The sequence below is a fragment of the Coregonus clupeaformis genome, chromosome 22 (assembly GCF_020615455.1).
Source record: "Coregonus clupeaformis isolate EN_2021a chromosome 22, ASM2061545v1, whole genome shotgun sequence".
Taxonomy (NCBI): domain Eukaryota; kingdom Metazoa; phylum Chordata; class Actinopteri; order Salmoniformes; family Salmonidae; genus Coregonus; species Coregonus clupeaformis.
Window position 1 is genome coordinate 1,001,362 of NC_059213.1, and position 14,660 is coordinate 1,016,021.

Genomic DNA, 14,660 nt, shown 5'->3' on the forward strand with positions numbered 1-14,660 from the left:
ATCTTAGTTCAAGGGCGGCGTCATTCATGCAGTACCAGAGAGAATGTCACACTTTTTTTTAAAAGGAGAGGATAGAAGTGGACTTGAGTGATGATTGAATGAACGATGATGTTTTAATAGAATACTAGTCCTTTTGATTACCGAGGGCTTTCATGATCATCTCTGTAGCGCGGTTGGTAAAAAAGAGAGGGGGGGGGGTTGGACCCAAAGCTTTACTCAGATCTTTTGCACTCTTAGCTGGGCCATATAGCAGACAGGGAGGGGAGAGAGGAGGCGAAAGGGATGGGGGAGAGGGGTACAGCTTCTTCTCAGGGGAACCTCGAGACTCTTTCTTTTGACCTCCCTGCCAAGCGCGATTGAGTGTGTACACGCGGCAGCTCATCGCTCCTGATTTACCACTGCTGTCACAGTGCCTGTCTCAATCCCACAAGGGCTGGAAGAGAGAGGGGGCGAGGGGGTGGAGGATGGAGAGAAGGGCTGAAAGGGAGAGGGGGTGGAGGATGGAGAGAAGGGCTGAAAGGGAGAGGGGGTGGAGGATGGAGAGAAGGGCTGAAAGGGAGAGGGGGTGGAGGATGGAGAGAAGGGGGTAGGGAGAGGGGGTGGAGGATGGAGAGAAGGGCTGTAAGAGAGAGGGGGAGAGAGGGTGGAGGATGGAGAGAGGGCTGTAAGGGAGAGGGGGTGGAGGATGGAGAGAAGGGCTGAGGGGGGGTGTAAGAGAGAGTGGGAGATGGGGTGGAGGATGGAGAGAAGGGGTGTAAGAGGGAGAGGGGGTGGAGGATGGAGAGAAGGGGTGTAAGGGAGAGGGGTGGAGGATGGAGAGAGGCTGTAAGAGGGGGTGGAGGATGGAGAGAAGGGGTGTAAGAGAGAGGGAGAGGGGGGTGGAGGATGGAGAGAAGGGGTGTAAGAGAGAGAGGGAGAGGGGGGTGGAGGATGGAGAGAAGGGGTGTGAGAGGGGGTGGATGGAGAGAATGGCTGTAAGGAGGAGGGGGTGGAGGATGGAGAGAAGGGGTGTAAGAGAGGGAGAGGGGGTGGAGGATGGAGAGAAGGGGGTGTAAGGGAGAGGGGTGGAGGATGGAGAGAAGAGGTGTAAGAGGGAGGGGGTGGAGGATGGAGAGAGGCTGTAAGAGAGGGGGAGAGGGTGTAAGAGAGAGGGGGAGAGGGGCTGGAGGATGGAGAGGGGCTGTAAGAGAGGGGGGAGAGGGGCTGGAGGATGGAGAGGGGCTGTAAGAGAGAGGGGGAGAGGGGCTGGAGGATGGAGAGAGGCTATAAGAGAGAGGGGGAGAGGGGATGGAGGAAGGGGGTGGATAAAAAGACAGGGAGAGATAAAATAAATAGCTAGATAAAGTGACAGACAGACAGCAAGGGAGAGAGAAGGAGAGGGAGGAAAAAAAGAGTTCCATCTGACTGAGTTCCCCAGGCATAAAGAAGCCAGTGAACTCTTTCTGACCTCTGACCCTGCTTCTCCTCTGGGTGTTACGACCAATCCCCTTTGATTTCTCCCCTGCACGGCAACGCTGACACAACCGACAGCCTACCCAGTGTGATCCTCCACATTCTGATTTGAGAGATGAAAGATGAAAGTCCGCGGAGGTACTTTGAAATGTGTGGATGGTGTCCGGTTAGGACGCTACTCACAGGACCCCTCAGACGGGTAATAATGGCAGTCCCCGCTGCGACCCCGTTTGGCGGGGACAGCGAGCGTGACCCCGGGCTGGGTGTGAGTAATTGGCACGCCGCTGAAGCAGGGGCTTGTGGGAGGAAGTGTCGTTGGTGCTGAGGGTGTCTTATTCATCTCAGAATAGAGAGAGAGAGAAAGAAAGAGAGAAAGCGTTGGATGCAGTGTTTGATGCAGTTGAAGGAGTATCTAAGTGATGTAGTGTGTCTGTGTGTGTTTGCCTGTGTGCGAGTGTGCTTTTGCGTTCACACATTTTATACCCAACCAATATGTCTACGTAATATACTATAAGATATCCAGTCACCTGTTCTCTCATTCAAATACTATTTAAGGTTCATCTGACAACACCTGTCTGGGTGGACAGACACAGAATGTTACAACCCGTTCTCAATGTCTTCTCAGCTCGACCACTAGACATGAACACAGTCGGTCAGCCAGCCAGTCAGCCAGCCAATACCTCTCAAATGTGAACTCTGGTCCATCCTCACTGCTGTCAGCCGTCAGTATCTACACTACACTGTCCAGCCCAGTACACACACTGTCAGCTATTGTTGCTGCCCTCCACTCCACCTGCCTGCCCATTGTCTGTGTGTTTCAGTGCGTCTGTCTTTCTTTGTGTCCACCAGCCCCAGTGTGTATGTGCCCCTGTCCGTGTGTGTGTGAGTGTGTGTGTGTGTGTGTGCAGCCACCTCTTCCTCCTCTTCTCCTGGAGAAAACAGGAGCCAATTGTTAGTGGGGGAGCAGGCCAGCGTGACAGAGGTGGAAAGCTAATGAAGTTATTTGACGGCCGGCCCGGCCATGGAGCGAGAGGTGAGGTGCATTGGACAAGCGTCTGGCAGAGAGACGGATGAGGCGAGAGGAAGGAAGCGTGGCTGGAGAGGAGAGAGACAATAGTAGAGAGAGGGAAGAGAGGAGAGAGGAGAGGAGAGGAGAGGAGAGGAGAGGAGAGGAGAGGAGAGGAGAGGGAGAGGAGAGGAGAGGAGAGGGAGAGGGAGAGGAGAGGAGAGGAGAGGAAAAGAAACAGCAGGTAGAGGGAGGAGAAAAAGGGACAAAAGTAGAATGAGAAAGCCAGACAGAGAGTCTGAGGTGGAGCGTGAAAAAGAGAGAGGGAGAGCAGTGTCCGGCTGGCTGGCTGGTGGCATGTCAGCAGGCCGTGATAACACAGAGACAGGCTGATAGCACCATCACCCCTGGGCCACAGACAGACAGAGACAGGATGAACCCTAGTGTACTACTACTACTAAACCCGATGGGAAAGCTGCCACTGAACCGCTACATTGGAGGCAGGCAAAGATGGATAGTCACTTCTCGGCCAGAGGCAGTATAACTGCTATACACGACACGAGGCTGCCACGGATCAGATGCCCCCACCGATACATTGGCGGCAGGGATGGTATACATATTCATTCACACAGGCCAGGAAGAAATCTCTACTACACACGGGTGCCCCCGCCTGCTACACTGGCGGCAGAGATGGTATACATATTCTTTCACTCAGACCAGGCCAGCCAGAAAGCTTCTCATCACATCACCCAGAGATGGCTGTTGGTTATTTCCTCAACTCTGACCGATACACCGATTTGCATTTGGGGGAAGGGGGAAGTTGGCGTGCTACAGAGAGTTAAAGCGTGTGCATAGTCAAAGTACTGTAATTCGACTTCTGTCATTTTCTTTGGGTGAAATAAACCTAAGCACAGCGCACCACTATCATGAATGACAGCTTAAACTATGGTGGTTGGTACTAGTAGTAGTAGCAGTAGTAGTAGTAGTGGATGTCGTAGTAGTAGTAGTGGATGCAGTAGTAGTAGTGGATGCAGTAGTAGACGTGGATGTAGCAGTAGTAGTAGTAGTAGTAGTAGTAGTAGTAGTAGTAGTAGTAGTAGTAGTAGTAGTAGTAGTAGTAGTAGTAGTAGAAGAGCGTGGCGCAGTTGGTAAGAGCGTGGCGCAGTTGGTAAGAGTGTGGCGCTAGCAATGTCAGAGTCATGGGTTTGATTGCCACAGGGAAAAAGCATCTGCTAAATGGAATAGTTACGGTACGCTACACTTGTGCGTTTTTTGTGTTACTCCACTTCCCAACTGGATAAATAAAAACATCCTCAGATTAGGCTACTAAATAATTGAGTGGTCTCCGTAACTCAGATTGGGAGAGTTGAAATACGCTGCTATTTATAGGGCCCAGCAGAAAGGTCACTGGAGTGGAGGGACTTTTGTGTGTGTAAGCACCGCGTCCACGGCGTCTTGAGGGTTGTGTTTGTTCCGGTGGAGTACGGTCAGGGTGGGGGTGTGAAAGTGCAAGTCGTCTGCAATAGAGTTGGCGTGTATGTAGGCCTCGCCAGGGCCACAGTGAAGCCTGCTGTCCCTGTTTGATCCAACATGGCCTGAACACACTCTTAATTAGAGGACGTCCTTCCAGGTGCTGACCAGGTTATACTTAGCCTGTCCGCTGACATCCGACACACACACAAACACACACTCCACCACCGAGCCTGCCCGCTGACATCTGACAGTGTGACATTTCCAGCTGGTGGTGCTGCCGCGACCCCTAACCCCTTACGTGAAGGTCACTGTCCCCCCTTTGCAGGCCTCCCACTAGGCCTCATGCACCCCCTCCGCCCCCCCTACTACCAGCCAGGCTGGTGGAGGGTACTGTGGTGTGTGTGGCACAGCATGGGCGGTCTAGGTCTAGCAGGTCCACCCACAGGGTGCTTCTGTCAGTGTGGCTCCTGTCCTCTCGTACCTGAGCGCTCTGTCCCCCTCTGTCCCTCCGCCGTGCATCATCATTAATCAGATGGCCGGAGCTGACGCAGATTTATGACACGGGTGGCCCCGCGGCAGGCCTGTGGCGGCCGGAGATGTTAGGTGTGACGGGAGGGTGAGGAGCAGGTGAGCAGGGGAGCTGATCTATGCTGGGGCCGGAGGAAACTGGACAGCCGTCGACCCAAAAGTGATAACCGACCCTAAGGTGTGTGTGTGAGAGGAGAGAGACAGCAGTGAGATATGGAGGAGAGTAAGAGAACCATGGCCACAAAGCATTGAGGCACCGTTGGCCCCTGTGTTTTCTTGGCGGCGATCAGAAGTTGCTCCATGTCTAATTATTAATTATTCATCTAAGGCGGGATTAGATGTGACCCAGTTTCCCTACAAACACACACACCTAGGTGTATCTACACTCTGTAGATACAATTTAGTATCATCATCTGTGTATTAGCAAGCCTACCTTTGACTGTAGCATGTAGGTCTGTAACTCAATGGCTTTTTGGTGTGTGTGTGTGTGTGTGAGAGAGAGAGAGAGAGCGAAGTAAAGATGTAGAGAAAGAGAACAGGAGGATTTGGTTAGAGATGCCCTGCGGACCTGGACAGAGTGAGAGAGTCAGTCATTAGGTCCTACCATCTGTGCTGGCCCACTGTGCCCCAGGATCCTAGGATTCACTGTTCACTGCTGGTCCAGACCAGGGACTTTCAGCTCTCTCTCGAAATAACAGACCGCTTACGAAACCTACTGTCATCCTCAATCTGATTTGCTCTCTCTCTCTCTCACACAGTGTGTGTGTGTGGTGTGTATGACCATGTTCCTATGTGGTTTGAGGTACAAAATAAGAAGACAGAAGACTGTAGAATGCAGACACACGACCACGTGCTGTACCATGTGACCAGCGCTATGTTATTGCTGGGTTTATGTGATCAACTGCCACATGGAGAAAACCCCAGTTGAACCCTGCTCTTCTGCCACAGTCCACACTGTATCATTCCACATATAGTTGAGGATCTCTCACAAACAACCCTCTTCAAACCCTCTATCTATCTTCCCTCTCGTTTCTCTTGACCCTCACCTCTCTCACCAATATGGCTGTACGCTCTCTCCTTTTCCCCACCCTATCTCCTTCCCCTCTCTCCTCTTTCATTTGTCCATGTGACCCCTCTCACTCTCACCTTTCCTCCTCTCTATCCTCTAACCTTCTATCTCTCTCTCTCTCTCTCTCTCTCTCTCTCTCTCTCTCTCTCTCTCTCTGTCTCTCTCTCTCTCTCTCTCTCTCTCTCTCTCTTCTCTCTGTCTCTCTCTCTCTCTCTCTCTTTCTCTCTGTCTCTCTCTCTCTCTGTCTCTCTCTCTCTCTGCTCTCTCTCTCTCTCTGCTCTCTCTCTCTCTCTGTCTCTCTCTCTCTCTCTCTCTGTCTCTCTCTCTCTCTCTCTCTCTCTCTCTCTCTTTCTCTCTGTCTCTCTCTCTCTCTCTCTCTTTCTCTCTGCTCTCTCTCTCTCTGTCTCTCTCTCTCTCTCTGTCTCTCTCTCTCTCTGCTCTCTCTCTCTCTCTGCTCTCTCTCTCTCTCTCTCTCTCTCTCTCTCTCTCTCTCTCTCTCTCTCTCTCTCTCTCTCTCTCTCTCTCTCTCTCTCTCTCTCTCTCTCTCTCTGTCTCTCTCTCTGTCTCTCTCTCTGTCTCTCTCTCTGTCTCTCTCTCTGTCTCTCTGTGTAGCGGCCAACCAGAAGGAAGCCCTGAAGGCTCCACAGTCCTTCCATCTGAAGCAGGAACCCCGGACCGAGGAGGAAGAGGTACGAAGGAGCCCCAGGAGCCAGCCCAGCTACTCCTCCTTCTACCAGGAGCATGGCGCGGCGCTGGGGGGCACGGGGCCAGCAGAGGTCACAGCAGACAGTGGGGGCCACAGGGGCCCCCTGAAGGGACGGGAGGGAAGCCCCATGGGGAACAAGAACAGTCTCCTCAGCCAGGACATCAACTTCAAGGTGGCGTCTGAGCTGCTGATGAAGCTGTCAGGTAAGGTAATGGGCTGTGTGGGTGGGTGGGGAGGTAGTGCGTGCGTTCAGGGTTAGAAGTGGTGTTTTGATAACACAATACACACATTCACAGCCAATTTTAATATAGTTGGTGTTTCTCTATATAGGATAGTGCAAGTTGAGATTGGGTTGAATTCAAATGAGCTTCACAAACCTTAACTTGACCTATGTACTGACACGGCGTGCAAGTCTTTTTAATCTCTACTCAGTGAGCTAATAAAGAATTCACCCATGTTGATCTGGAGATTGCAGAGAAAGGGTCGTCCTCAATCTATTCTGCTATTGATGGGGTCAACGTTGTACAGTTACAGTGCCTTAAATCAGCCAATAGTAATTCATCAGTGGAGAGGTCAAAGTTGACCCAGGTCACTGCCATATAAGATCATGTGTAAAAGCATTGTATCTTTAGTCTATGACTCACCATAGAAAAGTAAAATGGAAGAGTTGTCAAAGGTGAGGTACAGGTGAAAACCATTGTACTGTGAAATGTTTATCTCTTTCACTGAGACCCAACACTCTATTTTGGCTCCAAAGCCTTTGTGTTCTCCCATGGCAATATCCAGGTCAAAGTCCTCTCTCGACCCCTCCATTTTCTTTCTCCATCTCTTTATCTTTCTCTCCCTCCTGCGTATTCCTCTCCACTTCCATCTCTCTGTTTTTCTTTCTTTCTCTCTCTTTCCCTCCTGCCTTCTCCTCCAAGTTTTTGGGGTGGAAGATGGGTAGAAGGGTCAATTATTTTTCATGTTGTTCAGTCAATATCCTTTTCCCATCCTGTGGTCCCCCGTCCGAAACAAACCAATCGATGGCTGCTGGGTCCATCTCCAACGGTGCGCTACAGTGAATCTCAAACCTGCCCCCGTCTCACCCTCACCCCTCTCTCTGAAAACAGAGATGATGGAACCAAAGAAAGACTAAAAAGAACACTGTCCTAAACTGTCTTCTAGTTTGACCATGTTTTCTGTGATTACTGCTGCAGTACAGGTTATGTCATACCATACGAGAGCCCCCTCTCACCCTCGACTATATGGAAAAGAACACCCTGTCCTAAACCGTGTGCTAGATTGAGCATGTTTCATGTTATTCGCTGCTCCGTAATTACAGTAGGCAATTACAGCGTGTTATAACGAAGGTATAACCTATCTGCTTGTTTTAGCTTCAGCTGAAAGTACGGTCAAGTGTGTGGCACAGATCAAGTGTGTGTGTTGGGCATGTGTTTGTCCACAGTGTGAGAGCTGAGTGTCTCTCCGCTAATCAAGTGTCTAATTGGTTCTAGTGTGTCTGTGTGTAGCTTGTAGGTTGTGTGTGCTGTAGGTGTTGTGTTGGTGGTGGGTGGGTGTGTGTGTGTGTGTGTGTGTGATCTCTTGTTTATGTGTATTTCCATGCTCCGAGGGAACAGTACTGTGTGTGTGTGTATTTGTGCGTCCGTGTATTTGCTGCTGGGTGTGTGGTGTTACACAAAAGTTGGTAACAGTACAGTGATCTCTCAGCTCCATCCATCCCTGGCCTCTCATCTCATCCTGTACCAGCGTGTGTTTGATGGACACCTCACACACCAGCTGCCATTGTTCTGTTCTCTGGTTCTCTCTGGGTCGCCCAGTGTTCACAGTGAGTCATAGTCACTGCCTGGGAGCGCTGTTACACTACACTACATTACACTATACACCACACACACACTATACACTACACTACATTAGACTATACACCACACACACACACACTACACTACACGTGTGCAGCTCTGGTGTGTGTGTGTGTGTGTGTGCGTGCTTGACAGAGATGGTGAGTGTGTACGAGAGAGGGAGTGAGAGAGCGAGGGGAAGAGAGAGGAGGTGGGAAGTCTCTGAGTGATTCCTCCACTGTACTGCTGCTTGTCCTTTGTTCTGTTTCCCCACCTCTGGGCTGACATGCTCACCACACCACCACATCCTCCTTTAGCCTCCGCTAGCCTTCAGAGCCGAAGCCATTAGCCTGATAGCTTGTCAGTGTAGTTAACATTGGCCAGTTAGCCTGTTAGCCTTTGTCATTTAGCAGCATGCGCCTAGAAAAATGAAGGATTCTAGCTTGAATACTTCAAATCTCTTTCATTGTGCCCCCCCCGGAGCTTAGTAGAGACAGTAGTGCCGTCATCCATCGTCATGACAACAGCAGCGAGGTCATCTAAGGGAGAGCGGGAGTAGGAGAAAAGGTTGTCTGGTGTGATGGCTGTGACAGTGAGTCTGGCCCCTCAGTCGGACGGCCTTGAGGTTAGAGAGAGGAACGGGGGAGGGTCAACTCCGTATGAGTCATCTGCGTCACACGGCCACAAGGTTCCAAGGACGTCTACTCCGTCACCTCTGACCCCTTGCCGAGGTCAACAAGGAGGTCAACTCCGGCGCAGAGAGGCGTGCTGTTGGCTGAAAGAAAGTCACATGGGTGTGATTGAGCACAGATTGAAAAACACTGGAGATCTTACAATAGATAGGGACAATAGATTGGTTAAATCGATTGTTACCAGAGAGGCTCCACCTTAAACCCACTAATATCGAATAGGCTAGATGTAATTAAATTACCAGACTAGTTCATTTTCAGTTGACCAAGGCAAACATCAGGAGAGCTAGGAGGACTGTCATCGAAACTGGCCATTGTACTGGAGTGTGTTGCATCACTGCTTTAACTAGGTCACTTCTGTTTTTCGCGCTCTCTCTCTCTCGCTCCTTATCAAATGGCGGTAGCGGCCTCTCTCCACCCCCCACATCTGTTTTAAAACATGCTGTTAGCACGGTTAGCGTCTAGGGGCTAATTACAGTAGGGCTAAACAGTCCCCTGCGCTGCTGGCTAACGCCTGCTAGTGCCTGTTAGCAGATGGGTACTGGTATAGAGGGTACAGAAGGACATCAGGGGACCGGGAGGAGGGGGTGGGGGGGGTACAGTGCCCGAAGTGATACTTAGTGTCCCAGGCCGGCAGAGTGTGGTGACGATGTCCCTGCCACCCACTGTCCCTGAATCCATCTCCCCTTCTCACCCTACCATGGGTGTGAAATCACACCCTTCTTCTAGCAGTGAGCCTATTTCCGTCCCAATATAACCCCCTCCGTTTCGTCTTCCGTCGCCCCCAACGCCGAAAGTCATTACCTTGCTAATTAAGACGAGTGTACCTGACATGGCGTCCCAGTTGGGGGTGTGTGGTTAAAGTGATGTGGGCTGGAGTGGAACCTGAAGGCGTCTTGTCAAAGAGATTGGTCTGAGGGTTGGACTAGAGGATACACTCTCTCACACACATATACAGATCAGAATATTTAAAAGATTGTGGCATATCAAGAAGCTGATTAAAACAGCATGATCATTACACAGGTGCACCTTGTGCTGGGGACAATAAAAGGCCACTCCTAAATATATATATATTTTTCACATAACACAATGCCATAGATTTTACATTTTACATTTTAGTCATTTAGCAGACGCTCTTATCCAGAGCGACTTACAGGAGCAATTAGGGTAAAGTGCCTTGCTCAAGGGCACATTTACGTCATTTAGCAGACGCTCTTATCCAGAGCGACTCACCAATTGGTGCGTTCACCCTATAGCCAGTGGGATAACCACTTTACAATTTTGGGGGGGTAGAAGGATTACTTTATCCTATCCCAGGTATTCCTTAAAGAGGTGGGGTTTCAAATGTCTCCGGAAGGTGGTGAGTGACTCCGCTGTCCTGGCGTCGTGAGGGAGCTTGTTCCACCATTGGGGTGCCAGAGCAGCGAACAGTTTTGACTGGGCTGAGCGGGAACTATGCTTCCGCAGAGGAAGGGAGCCAGCAGGCCAGAGGTGGATGAACGCAATGCCCTCGTTTGGGTGTAGGGACTGATCAGAGCCCGAAGGTACAGAGGTGCCGTTCCCTCACTGCTCCATAGGCAAGCACCATGGTCTTGTAGCGGATGCGAGCTTCAACTGGAAGCCAGTGGAGTGTGCGGAGGAGGGGGTGACGTGAGAGAACTTGGGAAGGTTGAACACCAGACGGGCTGCGGCATTCTGGATGAGTTGTAGGGGTTTAATGGCACAGGCAGGGAGGCCAGCCAACAGCGAGTTGCAGTAGTCCAGACGGGAGATGACAAGTGCCTGGATTAGGACCTGTGCCGCTTCCTGTGTAAGGCAGGGTCGTACTCTCCGAATGTTGTAGAGCATGAACCTGCAGGAGCGGGTCACCGCCTTGATGTTGGCGGAGAACGACAGGGTGTTGTCCAGGGTCACGCCTAGGCTCTTCGCACTCTGGGAGGAGGACACAGCGGAGTTGTCAACCGTGATGGCGAGATCATGGAACGGGCAGTCCTTCCCCGGGAGGAAGAGCAGCTCCGTCTTGCCAGGGTTCAGCTTGAGGTGGTGATCCGTCATCCATACTGATATGTCTGCCAGACATGCAGAGATGCGATTCGCCACCTGGTTATCAGAAGGGGGGAAAGGAGAAGATTAGTTGTGTATCGTCAGCGTAGCAATGATAGGAGAGGCCATGTGAGGATATGACAGAGCCAAGTGACTTGGTGTATAGGGAGAAAAGGAGAGGGCCTAGAACTGAGCCCTGGGGGACACCAGTGGTGAGAGCACGTGGTGCGGAGACAGCTTCTCGCCACGCCACTTGGTAGGAGCGACCGGTCAGGTAGGACGCGATCCAGGAGTGAGCCGCGCCGGAGATGCCCAGCTCGGAGAGGGTGGAGAGGAGGATCTGATGGTTCACAGTATCAAAGGCATCAGACAGGTCTAGAAGGACAAGAGCAGAGGAGAGAGAGTTAGCTTTAGCAGTGCGGAGAGCCTCCGTGACACAGAGAAGAGCAGTCTCAGTTGAATGACCAGTCCTGAAACCTGACTGGTTTGGATCAAGAAGGTCATTCTGAGAGAGATAGCAAGAGAGTTGGCTAAAGACGGCACGCTCAATAGTTTTGGAAAGAAAAGAAAGAAGGGATACTGGTCTGTAGTTGTTGACATCAGTGGGATCGAGTGTTGGTTTCTTGAGAAGGGGAGCAACTCTCGCTCTCTTGAAGACGGAAGGGACATGGCCAGCGGTCAAGGATGAGTTGATCAGCGAGGTGAGGTAGGGGAGAAGGTCACCGGAGATGGTCTGGAGAAGAGAGGAGGGGATGGGGTCAAGCGGGCAGGTTGTTGGGCGGCCTGCAGTCACAAGTCGCAGGATTTTATCTGGAGAGAGAGGGGAGAAAGAAGTCAAAGCATAGGGTAGGGCAGTGTGAGTAGGACCAGCAGTGTCATTAGACTTAACAAACGAGGATCGAATGTCGTCAACCTTCTTTTCAAAGTGGTTGTAGATGTCTCAAGTTGAGGGCGCATGCAATTGGCATGCTGACTGTAGGAATGTCCACCAGAGCTATTGCCAGAGAATTCAATGCCCAGAGCCAGGCAAGAGCAGAGTGGTCGTTTTAGAGAATTTGGCAGTACGTCCAACCGGCCTCCCAACCGCAGACCACGCCAGCCAGGACTTCCACATCCGGCTGCTTCACCATCGTCTTAGACCAGCCACCCAGACAGCTGATGAAACTGAGAAGTATTACTGTCTATAATAAACCCCTTTTGTGGGGAAAAACACATTCTGATTGGCGCCCCTGCCCAGTCATGTGAAATCCATAGTTTAGGGCCTAATTAATTTATTTCAATTGACTGATTTCCTTAAATGAACTGTGACTCAGTAAAATCGTTGAAATTGTTGCATGTTGCATTTATATTTTTGTTCAGTATATCCTGATGCTAAGCCTATTCCACTCTGCCTCAGTGCCCTGGCCTTGCCCTCTCTCTGCCCACCTCCCTTCCTGGTACATCTAGTCTTACAGTGGCAGTGATATCTTTAGGCACTCATCCCCTTAGGGACTATTGGGTCTTTGAACCCCCCCCCTCCCCCCCCCCTCTCTCTGTCTCTTTCTCTGTCTCTCTCTCTATATCTGTCTCTCTCTGTCTCTGTGTGTGTGTAACAAACACACCACTCTCCCTTGGTCTCAGTGCAAGCGTTGCATCACAATTGTACTGAATTATTGAACGCTACAGTACCAGCAGATCTGGGAACAGATGTAGCGGCAGTATCACCCCTCCCGCTCCAGGCTGAATAAGAGGTAACTGGTCTAAGATCAGTCTCTGTCTGCTGCAGGCTAGGCTGCTGCTGCTGTTTCTCTCCCCAGCTGACACATTGTCTTCCACCACTGCAGCCTTTTGAAGCAGCTGAACTCTTCACCCCTTTCTGAGCAGGTCGCCCAGAGAGGGAGAGCAAGGGGATGAGAAAAGAGAGAGAGAGAGAGAGAGGAGAGGATGTAATTTTATGACTCCTCCTCGTCTTATCCATCTCCTTCTCTCACTCACTCATCTTTCTCTCTCTCTCTCTCTCTCTCTCTCTCTCCCTCAGGGTCTTCCTCTCCCTGGCACTCTCCTCCTTTTTTTATCCTTTACTCTCATCCTCTCTTCCTCCCTCACTGCATCCATGTGTCTCTCCCAGCTCATCTCTGTATTCCCCCTCTGTCGATGCATCAAAGGTATACCTTGCAGTATGATAAGATAGCTTTGCATGTGTTGAATCAGTAATGGCGTGGTATGGCTGTCTGGCTGTTAGCTATAGGGCTTTACTGCTAGCCAGAGTTGTCCTCTCCTCACCTATATACACGCACACAGTCAGACTGTCTGTACGTTCTGATTGGAGCAGACACCGAAGGTCAAAGGTGAACAGCAAAACAGAGCAGCCCACAAACCCCAGTCACTTCCATTGTCAGGTGAAAACAAACATATATTTGTCAGATTAAATACGACATGTACAGCGTATGTTTACGTTGGTGTATGTTAATATAACCTGATATTGAGAGAAGATTACAGTATACTAGATAGCATATGACTCTCTAAAGATACAGAATATATTATCATGTAGCCTAAACACAATCCACACAATGTCAACATAATATACAGTGAGGGAAATCCCCTGCTGATTTTGTACGTTTGCCCACTGACAAAGAAATGATCAGTCTATCATTTTAATGGTAGGTTTATTTGAACAGTGAGAGACAGAATAACAACAAATCCAGAAAAACGCATGTAAAAAATGTTATAAATTGATTTGCATTTTAATGAGGGAAATAAGTATTTGACCCCTTCTCAATCAGAAAGATTTCTGGCTCCCAGGTGTCTTTTATACAGGTAACGAGCTGAGATTAGGAGCACACTCTTAAAGGGAGTGCTCCTAATCTCAGTTTGTTACCTGTATAAAAGACACCTGTCCACAGAAGCAATCAATCAATCAGATTCCAAACTCTCCACCATGGCCAAGACCAAAGAGCTCTCCAAGGATGTCAGGGACAAGATTGTAGACCTACACAAGGCTGGAATGCGCTACAAGACCATCGCCAAGCAGCTTGGTGAGGAGGTGACAACAGTTGGTGCGATTATTCGCAAATGGTAGAAACACAAAAGAACTGTCAATCTCCCTCGGCATGGGGCTCCATGCAAGATCTCACCTCGTGGAGTTGCAATGATCATGAGAACGGTGAGGAATCAGCCCAGAACTACACGGGAGGATTTTGTCAATGATCTCAAGGCAGCTGGGACCATAGTCACCAAGAAAACAATTGGTAACACACTACGCCGTGAAGGACTGAAATCCTGCAGCACCCGCAAGGTCCCCCTGCTCAAGAAAGCACATATACAGGGCCGTCTGAAGTTTGCCAATGAACATCTGAATGATTCCGAGGAGAACTGGGTGAAAGTGTTGTGGTCAGATGAGACCAAAATGGAGCTCTTTGGCATCAATTCAACTCGCCGTGTTTGGAGGAAGAGGAATGCTGCCTATGACCCCAAGAACACCATACCCACTGTCAAAACTGGAGGTGGAAACATTATGCTTTGGGGGTGTTTTTCTGCTAAGGGGACAGGACAACTTCACCGCATCAAAGGGACGATGGACGGGGCCATGTACCGTCAAATCTTGGGTGAGAACCTCCTTCCCTCAGCCAGGGCATTGAAAATGGGTCGTGGATGGGTATTCCAGCATGACAATGACCCAAAACACACAGCCAAGGCAACAAAGGAGTGGCTCAAGAAGAAGCACATTAAGGTCCTGGAGTGGCCTAGCCAGTCTCCAGACCTTAATCCCATAGAAAATCTGTGGAGAGAGCTAAAGGTTCGAGTTGCCAAACGTCAGCCTCGAAACCTTAATGACTTGGAGAAGATCTGCAAAGAGGAGTGGGACAAAATCCCT

The 14,660-nt window shown here is 50.3% G+C and overlaps 1 protein-coding gene across 5 annotated transcripts in view; it reads left to right on the forward strand.

Annotated features, from left to right (window-relative positions):
• The window catches only part of znf827 (zinc finger protein 827), an 84,419-nt gene that overhangs the window by 36,547 nt on the left and 33,212 nt on the right, over positions 1-14,660 (forward strand). For all 5 annotated transcript variants that reach the window (XR_006657224.1, XM_041843282.2, XM_045206357.1 and 2 more), the window contains exon 5: positions 6,141-6,437. Coding sequence is in view for 4 of the 5 variants with exons in the window: in XM_041843282.2 (XP_041699216.2) it covers positions 6,141-6,437 (297 nt within the window). In the remaining variant the exon portion in view is untranslated. The remainder of the gene's footprint in view (positions 1-6,140; positions 6,438-14,660) is intronic.